Source organism: Parus major, chromosome Z (genome assembly GCF_001522545.3).
Source record: "Parus major isolate Abel chromosome Z, Parus_major1.1, whole genome shotgun sequence".
Lineage (NCBI taxonomy): Eukaryota > Metazoa > Chordata > Aves > Passeriformes > Paridae > Parus > Parus major.
Genome location: NC_031799.1, coordinates 1,576,292 through 1,595,158, shown reverse-complemented (window position 1 = coordinate 1,595,158; position 18,867 = coordinate 1,576,292). Strand labels below are relative to the sequence as shown.

Below are 18,867 nucleotides of genomic sequence, written 5' to 3'. Positions count from 1 at the left end.
CTACACAAAACATACCTTAGCTGAACTTGGACTGTGTAATCTCTCCTGCCTCCAGGCAAGAAGTCCCTGTGACAAAGAGAAAGAAAAAGAGAAGTACACACTTAGCAGGACTCATATTGCAGCCATACAGAGAAACAACAGACACACCTTCCCCAGCATCACTAAACTCTGCCCTTATTTTTGTTTTATTGAGCTACGAAGACCTTAAAATTGACGTTTCTGTTTAACTACTGCCAAGTTACACACAACTTCAGGATCAGCATCCTCCCTCAAAAGTTCACAGCAACAATATAAAAGGATGCTGCCAGGGATGAAAAAGCACCTATGAATTCTCATAGTTTACATCAGCCCTGGGAAAAAAACAGAAAAGCAGGCTTCCATTCCTGCAGCCAGGGGAAACGTAGGAAAGGAAGCTTCCAACCTCTCTAAACAGTGACAATTATCTGGAATTGAGTAATTGTTAATTCTTTAACAGGGTATAATTTTCACAAAATGCACACAAATTCTGTGCACAGGTTGCTCCTGAAGGAAACAGAAGAGATATAAACTCAAGAGTAACTTTAGTAAGGATTATCACTCTGCAGCTGCAGAGTGATGCATATGGTGAACCAAAACCTCACACTTTCTCCTGAAATTTTGTAGAAGTTTACCTACACTGTACCACACTCTTACTTCTTACCTGGAAATACAGATTTCTCTGACCTGCTGAGGTGTTAAAGCAAAGATAAAAAACTTCTCCTGGAACCTCTGAATACTGCTCTGTACTAGAAGAAGAAAAAAAAGACACAAAAGAAGTTGAACCATGGTGATTAAAGCCATTGATTAAAACAGGATCTGCAGCTGAGCTTTTCCTGGAACAAGGCATAAGTCACTGAATATACTTGAATGGTGGTTGAACTGCATGTAACTGTTAACAGAAAAATAATGGAACAGATCTTTCATTAAACTACATTCAGATGATTTAATATCACGTTACACTTCAGTACTAAAGCAGCTTGGCACACCGTGTTATGATCCTTTCTCCCAAAGGAGGAAGGTTCAAACAAATACACAACAAAGTATTTCACTGGATACCTGACAAAAGGAATATGACAGAGATGCAAATAAATACTGTAAGGTACTACAGGAAGAACATGTGCACCAGAAGTTATTAATGGACAGCTGGAAAATTCACAGCTACAAGTAACTAAATCTTTGGGGAGGAAGGGAGGAAGCACAACCTCTCCAGCCAGAGAAGCCAGCTAGACTTCATGTCTGGAGTTACCCTTTAGTAGCATCTGACAAAAAAATTAATAAATAAAATGTTCACATCAGAATCCAACTTTTCTGTCAGTGATGGGAATTGGCAATATTTTAGTATTTAAAGTCCAAAGCAAACACATGTCACTTTCCTATTTCCTTAAAAACTGAAGAGAAGTTTAAAATTTTGACCTGAAATAAAGGTAGTTTATAGACTTGTCCAATTTAAAATAAGCAGCAGGGAAAACAAATGCAAAAACAGCACAACTGAACCAGGTAAATCTGGAAGAGCTGGACTACCGTGTGCACTGTGACATTCAGGAGAAATTGTTTCTGTATCCAAAAAAAACCACACAAAAAGGAGGCAAACATGAAATGGAACCAAGATGGAGCAAGCACACACCAAGTTCCTCAAGGAATTCCAAATAGCCACAGTGTGCACGTATGCACACAACACAGAGCACATTTGATACTTTAAGTAATACTTGAGCACATGTGAAAAAGACACTGAAGTATTTTGTTATTTAATTTGGTGTGGGTTAAAACTAAACCACACCCTCACACTTGTGCTCTCAAGGAATACCACACTCATCCCTTCTCCAGCATGAAGCAGTGAGGTAGACTATACTCCTAGCTCTGTGACTTAGCTGTTATTTAAATACCTAACTTTCAAATGCACAAAATATGTGAGTGTCACTATGCACAAGGAGAAATGACAGCAGGCACTGTAATTACTGTTTGTTGGTAAAGTTTTCTGCTTTAGGTACTGGAGGATGGCAGATGATCAGCACATCACTCACTGAGGTATGAGTCACAGCCCAAAAGACTTTCTGATCAGTTAAGAAATTAAATTATGAGGACGCAAACTATTTTATAAACATATTACTAAATAGTTAGGGAACATTTTTTGCTATGTAAAGTTAAGCCAGACTGAATTTCAAGACAGAAGCTGTACTTACAAATAATTAAAAATTTTCATGACTGAGGTACTTGAGGAAGATAAGCCTAATTTCAGGTTGTTTGGAAGACAATGCCCACTCCATATTATAACATAAAGTATTGCAACAATTTTCAGGCTGAGAAACTTCAGTACTCTGAGCACAACAAAGAACACTGAAGCACAAAGTATCTATTTCAGTGCCACATCTCAGAGCCTGCAGAACTGTTGGGAGTGAGATAAGGGTAAAGTAGCAAACCAATGAACTACTTCTCTGTACCCTGTTGCGACTTGTAAATTACTGAGCCCGAAATCCTTTTTCTATTACTCCTGACAAAACTCTTCCTCATTTGCACTAGGCAGAAACCTCAGGTCTGAATCTTTCAGCCAAAAAGTGGAGGTTCAGACTAGGTATTAGGAAGCATTTTGTTACCAAGAGGGTGGTCAAACACCAGAACAGGGCTCTAGGAAAAGCAGTGAATGCTGCAAGCTGTCAGTGTTTGAGAAGAATTTGGATAATGCCCTTAACTACTATTCTCTAACTTTTGGTCAGGCAGTTGGATGATCACTGTAGGTTCCTTCCAACTGAATCGTCCTGCTCTTCTTTTTAGTATTCAAAAGACAGAAGTCTTTAATCATATTACTTTGTGTAACAGAAAATTCTATTTTCTGAAGTGTGCTTTTGCACTTTTGGGGAAAATGGTACCGAAAAGGAGAAGGTAATGATGTGAAAGGAGTTTCCACTCGTCCCAACTGGAAAAAGCCACTGAAGTCTGGGCTCAGTTTTGTTAGAAGCAAAGCTCGTTTAATGCATTAAGGAAGCTGCAGAGGTATTAAACACTTACCTAGACTCGTGGGTTTAATGAGCACGTCGAGCACATCATAAAAAGGTAAGCTTTTCAGCTGAACATCAGGATGAACAGGCGGAATCGGAGGGGACGGCTGCTGCATCTCAAAGTGGGGCTTAGTATCTTGGAGGAGCACAGAACTGACAGGCGAGGATGGAGACTGAGGTGTGACTGAAGTCGAAGGGAGTGGGTGAATGCCCGCGACAGCCAAGTCAGGCTCAACTGGAGAGGAACTGCTGTCCAAGTTGAACGCCGCAGGTTTTATAGCCGATAAATCCGACAGTCCCTCAATCGTCCTTGGGTACCGACGCCTATAGAGTTCTCGGATTTTTATCTGAACCGCTGGGCTGCAGCCGCTCTTCAGTAAGTGCAGTGCCCTCATCAGGAGGTCATGTTTGCGCCCACTTTTATTACGTCCAGCAAATCCCAGCAGCACTTGCAGTTCAGAAACACGAAAACTTGATACCATATTCTAGAAAGGACAGAGGGTAAAGCACAGGTGAGCCAATAGCACCCCAAAGAGGCCTTTTCAAAGAGCATGGTGTGGCATCTTTCATCATCTAATCTGACAGCTTGTTACTTTGTTATGGGTACTGCCCACACCTTCACAGAACACAAGAGTACAGTTAGTTTAAAATGAAGAAACAAAGCGTCCAGGATACAGGTTGAGTTTGCCCATGTTAATGAAAGATTTGTTTCCACACTCAAACAATAGTAACAACAAAATCTTAAATTCACAGCAGAAGTACAAGCTGTACCAAAAAGAATCTGTCTCACTTTGTGGAACAAAACACCAAACCTAAAAAATCAAGTGAATCAGTATTATCACCTGTCTTCCAACACACTTTAAGCATTCCCTTATTTTATTTCTTAATTTCTGAATAGTTTGTTGTGAAACTCCCTTTATTTTGGACACTGTTAAAGGCATCCATGAATAGAGATAGGCACATCAGGTTTCTTTGCTTAAAGATATGCACAGCAAGGCAGGTAGTTCTTAAAATGCTACATTATCTTATGTATACAAACATGGTATACAGTATGATATACAAATGACATAATTGATTCTTCAAATGTCACAAACAATTCCCTTTTCTTTTCAGATCACATTCTGGTATCAAGCATCACAAAGATATCTTCAAAACAAGAAATACTATTTATTTGGTTATAGGGTTAGTTTTGGAAGACTGAGGTCTGCAAAGTTAAAAAACTTAGAATCCTTCTGTTTGTGAAAACATAAATACAAAAGTAAAAAAGCCCACTATTCAGAAGGAAACAATCTTGTGCCTGCTACTAACAATTAATTTTGCAAAGATGCATCACCTCACATTTTTGCAAGCAATTTATACCTCCATTTCAGAGATATAAAGTTGTCCAGAATACTTCTAACCAACCTTCTTCCTGTGTCTGGGAGACTTTTTCACTGTAGCAAGGAGGTAATGTTTTTAAAGCTGGAAGAACACCTGCCTTCAACCTGTGCTGCTACACCATGACAACTCCAGACTCAAGGATTGCAGATGAAGGTAATAACAGAAGGTAAGAAATAGCAGACATCTGGGATCAGTTCAGAAGTGCATTTGGACTTTTATTAAAGCTTTGGGCACTGATTTCAGAAGGGACACAACTCAAAATACCATGTTTTGACTCTACCTTCCAAGTCCTACTACGCAGTTACTACAGAGAGTTAATACTTGTGTTCTGCCACAGATTTGATCTCAGCTGAAGTTTTAACACAACTTTTGCCCAAATATTGAGTCAGTCATGAAAAAGGTCAAAACCTTCCCTGTGCCCCAGCTTGTTCCCTATTCTCTAATATTGTGAAAATTGTTTTGGCAGTCGACCAGTGAAATGTGTCAGATGAAAACTGAACTTAAAATCACAGGATCTAGATTAGAAAAGACCTCCAAGACAATGAAGTTCAATCATTGCTCTAGTTCATATCCCCAGGTGCCACTTCCACATGGCTTTTAAATCCCCTCCAAGAATGGGGACTCCACCACTGCCCTGGGCAACTTGTGCTGTGCTGGACAACACCCTTGGTCAAGAAATTTTTCCAAGTGTCAAATCAAGACCTCCCCTGGAACAATTAGAGGTAATTTCATCTTGTCTCCATCCCTTGTTACCTGAGAGCAGAGCCCAAACCCCCCCAGCTCCCTCAGCCGCTCCTGGGGCTCCAGCCCCTTCCCCAGCTCCGTTCCCTGCCCTGGACACGCTCCAGCCCCTCGGTGTCTCTCCTGTGCTGAGGGGCCCAGAGCTGTCCCAGCACTGGAGGTGCCTCAGCAGCGCCGGCACAGGGGACGGGCCCTGCCCTGGGGCTGTGTCACACCTTGTCCACCTGGGCACACACTGACCCGAGTCCAAGTCAATGGCTATTTCTTGTGCCATTAAAACACAGCAGGAGTAAGTAGCCAGGACCTGTCTTCTCAAGGGCACATTATTTGTGTACATCAAAGTGACCATCTAAAACACTATGGCAGAAATGTCACCTGGCACAGCCCTTTCCACATCATTGATAAGAAAGGTTTATCGCATTTCAGCCTCTGATTTTCAACATTTCCAGACAGCCCATTTGGATGCAGTGACTTCTATCAAGAAGCTGTTCTGACCAGAGCTAACACAGCAGTCTTCACACAAGTATTCCCCCAACACACTGTCTATAAATGCAACATAGACACAGCAGCCAGCAAAATGTCATGGAGAGGCACTGAGTGGCTCACCCAAACTTCTAAAGAGGCCAACAGCAGATGTCACCTTAACTTCATCCCAGCAACTTCCCTCAACAGCAAAACAATACAAGATGGAGAATATTAAGTTACCACCTGGCATTCCCCTTCTACTTTTCCTTGCTCTCAGTCAAACAGAGTGACGAAAATAAAGTGTTCCAACATCCATAAAAAATGGTTTGAAGTACTGCAACAGCCTTGTAGTTATGACATAAAAGAGAAACTGTGTTAAAAGATAATACTAGTATTCATGAATTTACAGAAAACTTCATGTTGCATTCTTCTGTAGATAGCTGCATAAGCTTGATAGCAATGCCAGTTCCTTTATTTCAGATGCAGGCAGTAAGCATGATGCTTGATTCCATAATCACAATGCAAATGAGTAAAATAATCCTTTACACTGAGATTAGGGAAACAGCATGTATTGCAAAATACTGTCTATTACTCTGCCTGCTGCCTTCTGTGCATTCCTGCAAGTTAATCAAGGTGAAATGTGCAGTCAGTCACGCCTCAACACAGCTAACATTTCACACAAAAAAATTTCACAAACCAGCACTTTGTTACAAAATGGATTTCATTTTACTAAGAGACATAGCCTGGCTTCAACACCATAGTCATCAAAATTTTAAATTAACACCCACATTAAAAATGCTTGCAAGTATTAAAAATATACATAGTTTTGTCCATCAACGTAAAAATATTACATAGGCTTTAGAAAGAAAACTTGCAAAAAGTGATATTTACAGAAGTATCTAAACAATAGCTTTTACAACATTTTCCCTCTAAACCTGATTCTACTTTCCTTTCAAGGCAACAGCAACCGTGTATATGAAAACACACCTGCCATGGCCTAAAGGGGCTCCAGGAGAGCTGCCCAGGGACTGGGGACAAGGCCTGCAGGGACAGCACCCAGGCAATGGCTTCCCAGTGCCAGAGGGCAGGCCCAGCTGGGATATTGGGAAGGAATTGCTGGCTGGGAGGGTGGGCAGGCCCTGGCACAGGGTGCCCAGAGCAGCTGGGGCTGCCCCTGGATCCCTGGAAGTGTCCAAGGATGGGGCTTGGAGCAGCCTGGGCTAGTGGAAGGTGTCCCTGCCCGTGGGGGTGAAGCTTCAAGGTCCCATCCAAACCAAAGCTATGATTCTGTACCCATCCTCCTCCTCGGTTTACAAATATAGAGTGGACATTCATTATCATCAACAAACTTTATGGAGATGTATGCCTAAGAACATTTATAATCATGGTGCAAGGCAGACACTGCTTACAATAAACCCTTATCAGGTTATTTTCTTTTGGTTTTCAAGCATATCGCAGAAGACTGCAGCCTTGTTATTAATATGCTTTTCACATCACTCAATCAAGATTAGACATTCAAGTTGTGTCATGTAGATGCTGTTTTCTCTTAAGAGAAGTTCTTTACAGCTGCACAGCCCAATAAAATAAGCTTTTTTAACACAAAAACAAAGCCATTTTAGTTTTAACATTACTCCATGATCACACAGTAGTTTGACAGAACTCTAAGGAAGGAAAACAGACTGGATAATTCAAGCACTTCTATATTCCAGAAATATTTTTCTCCCTGAAATTCATACTTGAAGGTTATAAGAAGTTTTATAGCTTTTTTTTGTTTCTTACAGTTAAACTCTAGAAACCATGATTCATCAGCAGGAACACTGTTCTAAAGCATTAAGCCGTAGGTGTATCTGGAATGGCATTAATTTCCCAGGGAGGCTGATGTTAAGGAGCCCAGGAAATGCTGACATGCCACTGAAATTAAGGGGCAGGAGAGTTTCAAAGCAAAGTAAGGGATCAAACATCTCCCCATACAAGAGCTCTGTGATTCTCTACACTCCCCTGCAATATTAACAGTCACTCTACATACCTCTCCTTATATATATATATCTCTATATATTTCTATCTCAATGCAAGGTAACAGAAAATGTCTGTTTAATTCTTGATGTATGACTACAATAAGCAGCAACAGCTGTGGCTTTCAGAACAAGTACTGCTCAGGCAGCCAGCTGGACGCTTGCACTGCAGATGCAATCCAGCCTACTCAGATGTACTGGTCAGCTTGCCCCTAAGAGATCTGCTTCAGCCCCATTGGCTTCCACACAATCTCCAAAGTATCTGAATGCTCTGTACACAAGGGACACACCAAGGACAGGTTCCACAAATCCTCACTCCTCACTTGAATCCCTTTCATGGACGTTCGACAAAGCAGTACATTTGTGACATCTTTTGCAGTAGATTTGCGTCCGTGCTGACTTACAGCAGGCTATAAATGGGTAATGATGGTAAGGAATAACAACCTGTGTCTTGGGATGGTTGAAGACCTCTCTGCTGAGGGAAAATGTTTTCTCAAAGTGATATAACCGTAGATAAAGAAATGTAAGCCACTGGGAAAAATGAAGATGCCATTATTGAAATCTGTGTCAGTAGTACAGGACAGCTAAAACAGCTCTAAAGAAAACCACAGTCAATGCAAATCATAATCACCAGATCCTCAGTATTATGGAGATTTTCCTCTACACACACTCTAGCCTGGCTGCTAAATTAGGAATTAGCTCCAAAGTTACATTCACTTAACAACAGCAAAAATCCTAAGTTAAACAAACACAAATATTTAAGACATTCAAAACAAAGATTGGCCCTTTCATTTTAGCCTCTTTTTTAGAGTACCCTAAACCACATTATCTCCTTCCTCTCTCAATCACTGCGTCTCAGCACAATCAGTTAATTGTTAATGATTTTACATACAAAAAACTTTTAAGCTGTTTCGATAAACCCCCATGATGTAGAACAGTGACTGTGAACCTATGGAGAACAAAGGAATTTCATGCAGATACAAGGTAACAGCGCATTATAATACATCATTAGGAGTATTTTATCAGCATTTATGCTATTTAATGTATTCAATTTAACTGTAGCCTAAGGATCAATACAGCACCAACAGCAACTTCTCAATATCTATTCTGTCCACCATCTTAAGTTTAACCCAGACGTGGAATTTGATTTCTACCTCAAAAACATAAACTGGTCAGCATATACAATAAAATTACATTAACACAGATTAAAAAAAAACAGTGCTTGGCAATGAGTTTGAGGAGGACACATGAAAACAGCTCTCAGCATTTTCTTGTTAGCAATTTAGCAGTAAGCACTGCTTCGCCTGGTAAATGCGAGGCCATCACCTACACTGTCTTTCCAGACTGGAAAAATAAAGCAAGAGAAGTGAAAAGATACCAGTCTGGAATGAACAAGAGATCCAATATACAGAAAGAATGAGACTTCAACTTCTGTATTTTAATAAGGTATCCAAGCAACATTTTTCTTCCTGTTTGAATTGTGTGACTTCAGAACTGGGTGTGCAAGAGCAAAAAAGTAAAAGTGGGACCCACTTCCAGCATTTATAAACGTAATTTTCCAGTAAATTTTGTGCATTCTCTCCTGCCAGAAAGGATATATTAGCACACTTCCATCTCTTCTCAAACAAATGAGCTCTTTTTCACAATGGCCATGAAACTGAACACAAATGCCACAGATCAATTTTAGCAAAGGCAGAGCCATTTGCCTATAAAGAGCCTTCTTTTTAGCCCCATAAAGTTGACACTAACAAATTACTTCAAAATGTGGTTAAGCATGAACTATGAGACTGACGCTGTCACCAGAACTGGAGATCTGTTTCTGAGACTGCATGCACTCCATATTATTTGTTTCCACTTTAGAGTCAGGACGCCAGTAGAAACACAGGGGACCAAAGAACACTAAAAAACAATATGTAACTGATCCTCTTATCTACAGCATTTTGTTGAGATTCAAGCAAAGCTTCAAGCCAAATCTTGGTGAGTTCAGAATCTGTTGGGAGCTGGAATCATTTTCTCACAGATGGCTCTCAGAAGGAGCTGCAGTCCCCCACTTCTGGGCCAATTCTGTTCAAAAATGTGTTTACTCGTCATCTCTGGCCTCCACACCAGACTGATGATTCTGTTCCACATCCGCCTGTGCCTGAGTAATTCCTTCAACATTTACTGGGCTGCTCTGGAGAGAGGATTATGGATAAAGGTATGAGCCAGGTTTAAAAACACATCTGTGAACAGCAGCTCTAGAAATGGTATCTCAAAACTAACTACAACGCACAACTAGACAAAATAGAGTTGTGCTCTCCACATCTCAGTCACTCCCTAATACTCTAGTATTTATCCATCCTATAACAAATACAGTATTTTACAGAAATCAATAAACATTATTAGCTAATAAAAGCTTAATTACATGGTCTGGAAGGGTAAGACTTGGACCAGACATCGTCACCAGTATCTTGAAAACTAGCAAATATGGTTACAGCTATATCTAAATCCTTTAACAAAAGACTTCCAGAAGACCTGATGTTCCAGAAGGCAGGTTTCTTAAGAGTCTGGTTTCTTTCACAACAGCCTCTCAGTTATAAACCTTAGGTCCCAGCTTCACAGGATTTTTACTGTGAAGATCCAGAGGATGCCAGGGATAGTCCTAACAAATATTAAAATGTTGCTTTGCCCTGAAAAGAAAATTAAAAAAAAAAAAAAAAAAATGCAGCTTCTGCTTGCCTGCTTGCTTCCCTCAAGAAACAGGATTTAAGAGAGAACTCTGGCCTCCTGCCTTTAGTCAGCCCTTAACAAACTACTAAAATAAATTCCACTCTCAAAATGGCCCAAGTGGCCTTTTATAAAGCAGGTAGAGATCACATACTACAGGAAACTGCTATCAACAAGAGAGCAGCAAACAGCACTGCCATAAAAACATTCAGTAGGTTAATCTATAAAGCAGCCATTTCAGATCACACCTAAAGGTCAATTCAAAAAATCTACTGCAGGTGGGGGAATCTCTCTCATCTTTGGTCAAAAGAAAGATTTGGTTGTCTGAAAAAAAAATTTAAGCCTCTAAATCAAGTGCCTGGTATTCAAGCAGGCACATTCAAATGCATCCTCAAATGCAGTAAGAAATAAGGAGAAATTCAGCCATGGCCTTGCAGACATGAGGCAGACAATTACATTCCAAAAATTACCTAGACCTTTCCCACAACAGGCCATGAATTATTATCAGACAGATACTGAACATTTAGAGAAACTCCAGGCTAACAGATTCATCTTACAGGCACTCATTTACAAATAAGATAAATGGGAATATCAAAAGATATGTCTTCAGACTTTTTTTTTTTTTTTAAACTAGTGGCACCTCTTGAGTGATGAAAGGGGAGCCTTGCAGCTGGCCTGAAACACAGTTCCCTTTTCCCTCCATACTTCCTGCATTACACTTATCTATGCACCTCAGTTTATTGTCAATTTTAAAGGTATTCAGGAACCTAACGCCCTGAGGGAGATAATCAATACTTATGGATATCTAGATAGGCGATTACAGTGCTTTGGGAGAGACAGATAGCTCCACCCCAAGACTGGTGAGGAAGAAATAAAAGAAAAAGAGTCATCACTGGCACAAAGTTTACACTGGGGCTTTAGCCAAACCCTTTGAGACACCTTGGAATGAGGGTTGAGAAGGGGTAAGGACCCTGAGCAAGAAAATGTGTAAATATAAACACATTTAAGGGGGGAAAAAATACCCCAACAACACAAGGCTCACTTACAAAAAAATAAGCCAACAATTCCTAACCTTAAACTGAGACAGAGCCCTGTTGTCCTCAGACAAAGAAACTCAGTTCTTTCCACTATATTTTTATAAGTGAGCTGCTCAGCTGCACTACCAGTGTTAGTGCTGGAAGAAGCCTCAGCATGGGAAATTCTCTGGCGATTGCAGCACATTTCCCACTGCAGGTCACACCAGCACCAGCTCTTCCTGCCCACTAAAGCCCAACTCAGAGTGGTTCCTATTTAACCGGCTTTTATCCCTCCTATAACAAAGTCCAGGTGGGGTGGGGGGAAGCGGCCTGCACGCGGAATGCCCACGAAGAATTCCACTTCTGCAGGTGTGGATGCTGCTGAAGGACAACCTCCGCCTTCCACACAAAGACAGCAGCGGATGGTTCAGGAAATGGAAGGGAGGAAAAGCACCAACTATGCAGTCAGCTCTTTGTGTACACTCCTTAACAAAATGAAAGGACACGCACGCACACACCCACTTCGACAAGTCTGCTACAGAGTCTTCCACCACAATATGAAAGATAATGAACCTAAGGTAAAACCAGTCGGAAAAGCAGCGCTGGGTTTCACGCTGGGTAGGCACAGCTTTCCCGGCTGGAAAGCGCTCCATGGATTTCCACAGATTCCACAACTATCAGCATTTTTAACAGCCCGGTGGTTATTCACCGCCCTCTCTTCAGCTGCACGGAGCGCGGGGCCCAGCAGGAGCCGTCCGAGCTCTGTGGCCGCTCGGCAGCGCCGAAATGGCTTTTAAAATGTCGGGAGGAGCGGGAAGAACCTCCCCGGCGGCAGCAGCAGCAGCAAAGCCCGCGCGGCGGGGTCGGGGATCGGGGCACTAACAGGGAGGGTCTCCCCAGGCAGACCCCGCCGACCCCCGGGAAGTCGGAGCGGGCCCCGCTCCTTCTCTCCCTCCCTCCCTCTCACCCCGGGGATGCCGCAGGGCCCCCCAGCACCGACATCTTGCCCCCGCCGCCACCTCTCTTCCCTCCTTCCTCCTCACCCGCAGCTCCTCGAAATCCGCCATTTTCTACCCGCCGCCGCCGGGCGCCGCCGCCACCATCATCGTGCACCCGGAGCGCGCTCCCGGCACGTGACGGGGAGGGCGGTCCGGCGGGAAGGGCGGCAGGGAGGGGCGGGGGGACCTGAGGGGAAGCTGGGCTAGGGTGGTACGGACACACCGGGAACCCTCAGGGGAAGCTGTTAGAATGGTAGAGACACCGCGGGAACCCTGAGGGAAACCGGCCAGGGATGGCACAGGCACACCAGCAACCTGAGGGGAAACTGGGCTAGGGTGGTACGGACACACCAGGAACCCTGAGGGGAAACCGGCCATGGACGGCACAGACACACCGGCAACTCTGAGAGGAAACCGGCCGGCGGTGGTACAGACTGGGAATTGTAAGGGAAAGGCAATCCAGCTGTGTACACACACCCGTAGGTACCAGCCCCAATTACCCAGTGCTCCTGCAGCAGCTCTGGGGTGCAAAGAATTCAAGTGGCCCTGGAAATGATCCTGGGAGACCACAGAATCACAAAATAAAAATGACCTCTGGAGATCAACCAGACCAAACCCCTGACAAGGCAGAATCACACAGAGAAGGTCACACAGGAACTCCAGGTGGGTTTGGAATGTGTCACAGATGGAGACCCCTCGACCTCCCTGGACCCCCTCTACCAGAGCTGTGCCATCTTCAACATAAAGAAGTTCTTCCTCATGCTGAGGTGAAACTTTTTGTATTTTAGTTGTGGCCATTTATCCTTATTTGGTTGCTGGACACCACCGAAAAGATTTCAGTACCATTCTCTGGACACCCCTTCGAGATGTTTGTCTGCATTGAGATTCCCCTCTCGGTCTCCTGTAGACTAAACATGCCCAGATGTTGCAATCGCTCATCACAAGAGAAACTCCAGACACCTCATCATCCTTGTGCCCTCCAATGGACATTCCACTTGTACTGAGGAGCCCAGAATTGGACACACCTGCCATAATTCCTCCCCTCCAGGATGAACGCACCACTTGAATTGTTCTATTAAAAACCAACCAACCAAAAGTAAAAAAGAAAAACCAAGCAAACCAGCAAATCACAGAATAAAAGAAATAAAACATATTCCAGTTTGCAGTTGAAGTGGATTAAATAGAAAGCTTATGATTTTACAGCCCAGATTATCCACCCAATCAAGAGCACTCATAATTTGTATTATAATGATGATGCAGCACGTTTTATTAATAAAAAATGAAGAGAAAATGTCACCAGCAGTAAGCTTCAAAAACTGGATAATGGGTTTCCTGCTGCAAGAGAAATGTTGAGACATTTACAGAAAAATAAACATCGAGGGGCAGCCGAGAATACTGTTTTCAAAATCAGCCAGAGATCATTACCTAGTCACAATAATTACCTACTCACAATATTCAGTTTAATCGGCAACTTGGCTGTAAAACCAAACAACCGATTTATTGCAATAAAAAATAGCAAAGATTCAGCCAACAAACAGGCGAGCAGCCAACACAACCCAAACAAGAAGATGAAGAGACACTGGAAAAGAGGCCTGAAATGCAAAACATATTTGCTCATATTAACCAAAAGGCAGCTACTTTTGCACGATCAAGACATCCAGAGCAGCAACTGCAATGGTAACTTATAGTAAGGCCAAGGGACAGGCCACATTGGCAGCAGGCTCTGTGAGTAGGAATGCTGGCAGGCAGTTTTAGGAACAAATAGCTGAGCTTTTCTAGAGGATACTGATCCCTGCCATGCACACTAGCTGTGGGCACTTAATGCTGCTACAAGAGCTGGACACCAAGAAACTCAATAATTAACATCATTAGCTGTAATTTTGCAGCAGCTTTCTGAGACAGCTTTTCCTTTTTATTTACTAATTACTCCAGGATAAACCCATTAATGTGCCAAAGTTTTCCACTGCAGGCACAGATACCTAGTCCTCTGCACTAATGGCTTTTGTGCTTGGCGTTATGACACCCCTTTCCCTAAAGATTTAAACATAAGGAGTTCATTTATTTCAAACTCCTTCTGTTAGTCAAAACCAGGAATCGACAGGCTAATAAAACATGCCATCTGCCACACCACTGCCTGAGTTCAGCTCCTAAGTCCAACAAATGCTTATTTTTCCCTCCAATTCAATACCAGACTAAAGGGGCAAGCTGCAGGTTAGACTCTCTTAGATCATTAAAGCATGACCAGACCAAAGCCTTCTTTTGTTCTTTTAACAAACCCTCAAGTATTCCTTCCTTCAAACACACCAGGAAGGACATCAGTGTTCAAGCTCACATCAGAGCCAGGCAGTTCTTTTCTAGTGTACACTCACATCTCACTTCATAACCACATCTTTCAACCTTTCCATTTATCTTATCCCCAGTATCTGCAGGGATAAGAGTAAACACTATTTCTATATACCTCACATGCATAAGATACGAGTTTACATAGTAGCTGCCCGTAATATTTTATGGAAATGTTCTTTTATAATAGGTTGTTTTCCTCAATCTTTCCCTTTCTACTACATATCTCTGGGGACCTAGCCTAAAAAAAAATTTAAAAAGAAAAATTAAAAAAAAAAAAATATAAATAAAAACGAGGACTTTTGGTCCTCCTCAATTTTTCTTAGAGCACAGGCCATTTTCTCTCCCATTCCATTATCTCCACACAAAAATTTCTTTGAAATATCCCTCTTCTGTTTTTCCAGTAACTAGAATTAATCTCCCCTTTTGCTCTAGTTCTTCAAAATCCTGATGTTTTATCACAACTTCTCACACACATAACAACTCCAGGCTTATACTCCACAGCTACCAACTCATCTTTGCTAAATTTCAACATTTCCAATGTTTCTCTTTCCATCAAACTTCTAAGAAACCTACCTCAAATGTCAGACTTTCTTCCGAGATCCAAAACTTCTGCCTCTTCTTTGACCTCCATCTTCGATACCCCTTTCTTCCTCTCCTCTTTCTTCTCTCTAAACCTGCTGCTGCGTTGCCTGAAACATTTCCCAGGCTCTTCCCTTGAGCGTTTTCCGCATTTTCAGTTTTGGTGTTAAAACTCGGCCCAACACCAGCCATTGGAGGAGACCTTCCCCAAGGCAGCCAGAAAAATCACATAATTAGTCACCGGTGTTTTTGTCTTCCCTAGCAGGCTCTAATTAGGGTAAGGAACGAGCCTATAGGTGCTAAGCAACCTGTCGCCTAAATGGAGGCTTGTAAGGGGAAAAAAAAACCAAACATCTGGTTTCAACCTTTTCTAGTAATCTTTCTAGTGCTATGCACAGTGTGTCCATACAAGCACTGCCTGTTCCCACAGCTGTGTTAACTACGGAAAGACATCCGAACATCCAAATAAACCCTCCCAGGCTTCCACAAACGCTGCAGTTAAAAAAAAAAAAATCAAACAAACTCAAACAAACAAAAGAAGCCCAAAACAACAAACAAAACCACTCTACAGCTGCTCGCAGGATTGCAACAATTGCTCTTATCAGCATCATACCTCATCAAACCCCTCCTGTGCTGCTTAACCAGCTGTTAATACACTACAGACTGTGAACTGCAGGCAGGGATGGGGCTGGGGTGACTGGATGGAAAGTAGATTTGTTTTGTATGTGCTGTGTTTAAAGAAAAGAATTTTAAGAGGTCAGCCTTAAGCTTCTCCATCATCTCTTGTACCCCACAGTCATATATTTTTTAAGATAACATTATAAGTGAATGGCAAAAATACTTAAGTGGTAGTCAGTGCCTACAGCCCCCTTGTGTGAGGTCTAGAGCTGTCAAAGCACAGAGGCTGAAAGACACCCTTAATCATGCTGCTGGAAAAAAAAAATGTGGGCTCTACCCATATGACAAAATACTCTAAGTTGGATACTCAGGTTGGACAGGGCTTGGAGTAGCCTGGTCTTGTGGAAGGTGTCCCTGTCCGAGGCAGGGCATTGGAACTAGAAGGTCTTTAAGGTCCCTCCAACCCAAATTCCCCTGTGGTTCTCTGATTCTGCTTATTGGAAAGAAATAATTTATGTGTCTGCATTGTATCTGCATTTTCTATGCAGCTGTTTGATAAAACAGAGTTTGGGTGGGACATAATCTTCTGACAAGGTGATACTGTTTGGTTTTGCATTTTTTTTTTTCTTTTATATGTTCCCTATATTATCACACATATACTTGTAACTCTCTAGTCTGCTGTTTCAGTAGCTAGTCTTCCCAGTACTTTTCCATGGCCTTTCCCTAAACAGAAAGACAAAACAATTCTAAAGCTCCAAGGCCCCAGAGGGTACAAGGCCCCTATCCTATCTTGTTTTCCCCGGGAACCATGGCCAAGGACAACTCTTGGAGATACATTCTCATGGAAAAAGTACAGCCAGTGCTGAGGGGGGCTCCAGAGAAGGGGCTTGACCTGGAGGGGAATCACATCACCTCTTGTCCTCCTAACTGGTGCTTCTTATCAATTATGCTAATTTCCTAAAATCTATAAAAATGTATTGATCTCTGGGGGGGGTGGGCTTTTGTAGATATCTTTCTATAACTGCTCCTGAAGGCAGTTATAAAAGATCCTCTTTTATATTACCTCCATACTAAAATTATCACAATTTTCATTTCCAGGTTGGGAAAAAAGCAACAAAGGCACATGATGAATATAGTAATATATAACTACATTGACAATAGATATATTAAAGTTTAGAAAAATCCAAATTAGAAATCTAACATATATATATATATATATATCTTCTAATCAGTTTTGATAATGAAATATTAATTTTGCCTGCCCATCCTAACACACTGCAATGATACACCTATATTTTGGTAATAAGATCAACAGCAAAATATTTAAATTTTGTTATAGAGTTGCTTATTTGACCATTCTTATTTTTATTAAATTCTGTCTATTGACATAGGCCTAGATTTTATGGTCTTGAACACAGCCTCCCTGACTGTGGGTGAGCATTTGCCTCTATGGACAGTTTTTGTGAAAATTACCCTCAATTTTTGTTCAAAGGACTTGAAGAGTCTCTTTATCCATCAAAACTATAGGAAACCACACATTAAGGTAGCATTACTCCTTTAACAGTAATGATGGAAAACTCTCCAGTCAAGCATAGCCCAGAACCCAGGCTGCTTTCCCAAGTGACGAACTTGGGATTCTGACTTCAATTACAGGAATTTCTCTTTCAGAGCCATAAAAAAAGAGGCCCACGATAATGGAAAAACAGATGCTGTTACCCACTGTATTATCACATTAAGGCCACAAAATTAAGCGCACGGTTTAGTAAAGTTAGTTAGAGAAATATTAATCTGATCTGCTTTGAAAAAACTCCATGTTTTATGGGAGAAATGTAATAAAAAAATATGTGTATTAAATTGCATCCTTGACACAATGAATATATATTACATTTGCAGCAGAACTACCTGAGCTGTGAACACACACTGATGCCCGTGTTGGCACATACCAGATTGGGAAAGTTCTGGAAAAGGGCTGGGGAAACATTCCAGAGTGAGAACAGAGTGGCACCAAAAGGACAAAGCCATATTGGAGTATTGGTGGTTACACTGAGGAGTATTTTTGGAAGAAGGTCTGGGTGTCTGGAAAAAACATGTCTTTGAGGATGAGAGAATGAGAGAATGAGATGCTAAGCAAGTGTAGTACAGAATCCCAAAATGTTTTGGGTTGGAAGGGACCTTAAAACTCATCCAGTTCCATCCCCCTGCTGTGGTCAGGGACACCTTCCATTAGACCAAGTTGTGTTGCATGAGCATTACCCCATCCAAGAACTGAGCAGCTGTTGGATTTGGGAGCAGAGATAATAAAAGCCCTTTCTACAAAGCCATCATGTGCCCATCAATTCCTCTTCCCACTGTGTGAGAAAAGCACAGGACTCCTCATAAAAGAGGAGTTTTAGTAGAGGTCCTGAGCTTTAGGTTTTGTCTTGCTTGATCATAGGTTCTCCTCCAGCTGGACTGAAGCTGGACCACGTCCAACAGGCACAATTCACCTCTCTGGTAACTCACACCTTGAACCCCAGGAGGCTGCAACCAGGCAGCTGAGTGGTGCTCCAAGAGAGAGCTTCTCACAGCCCTGTGTCACAGTGGTGGTCTCCATTTTAATGCCCACTGGCACATCCTTGATGTGAAGGGCAAACTGCACTCTGCTGCTTCTCAGGCACGTCTCAGCTGTGTGGGCGAGCTGGGCTGCGCTCATTTGGGCTGTTTAGGCTTGATTTGGCTTACTCGGGGTGGGGTTTGGTTAGATTGGCATGGTTTGGGTTGAATTGGCATGGTTGAGGTTGCTTTGGGTCATTTTGGATTGTTTAGGGACAGGACCGCTCCATCCCCTCAGCCCGAGCCCCTCGCCCAACCGGCCCCCACCCCGCGCCACCCAGGCGACCTCGGCGCCCATTGGCCAGCGCCACCTTCCGCCCACGCTTTTCTACTCGTGATTGGACAGAACTTCAGTCAATCTTTCACCTTCCAACGTTCCGATTGGCTGCGCTGGGGAGGCGGGGCG

At 42.4% G+C, this 18,867-nt stretch overlaps 1 protein-coding gene across 11 annotated transcripts in view; it reads right to left on the bottom strand.

Annotated features, from left to right (window-relative positions):
* The window catches only part of PIAS2 (protein inhibitor of activated STAT 2), a 30,854-nt gene extending 15,401 nt beyond the window's left edge, over positions 1-15,453 (bottom strand). For 5 of the 11 annotated variants that reach the window (XR_002001221.2, XR_002001222.2, XM_019005251.2 and 2 more), the window contains exons 1-4: positions 15,246-15,453; positions 3,022-3,496; positions 680-764; positions 16-66 (exon numbers count right to left, since the gene is read on the bottom strand). Coding sequence is in view for 6 of the 11 variants with exons in the window: in XM_019005251.2 (XP_018860796.2) it covers positions 16-66; positions 680-764; positions 3,022-3,496; positions 15,246-15,443 (809 nt within the window). In the remaining 5 variants the exon portion in view is untranslated. Of the gene's footprint in view, positions 1-15; positions 67-679; positions 765-3,021; positions 3,497-12,374; positions 12,480-15,245 lie in introns of those variants that run through there. The other 6 variants (XR_002001224.2, XR_002001223.2, XR_004495566.1 and 3 more) reach the window with 2 other exon arrangements.
* Between the last annotated feature and the right edge of the window lie 3,414 nt (positions 15,454-18,867).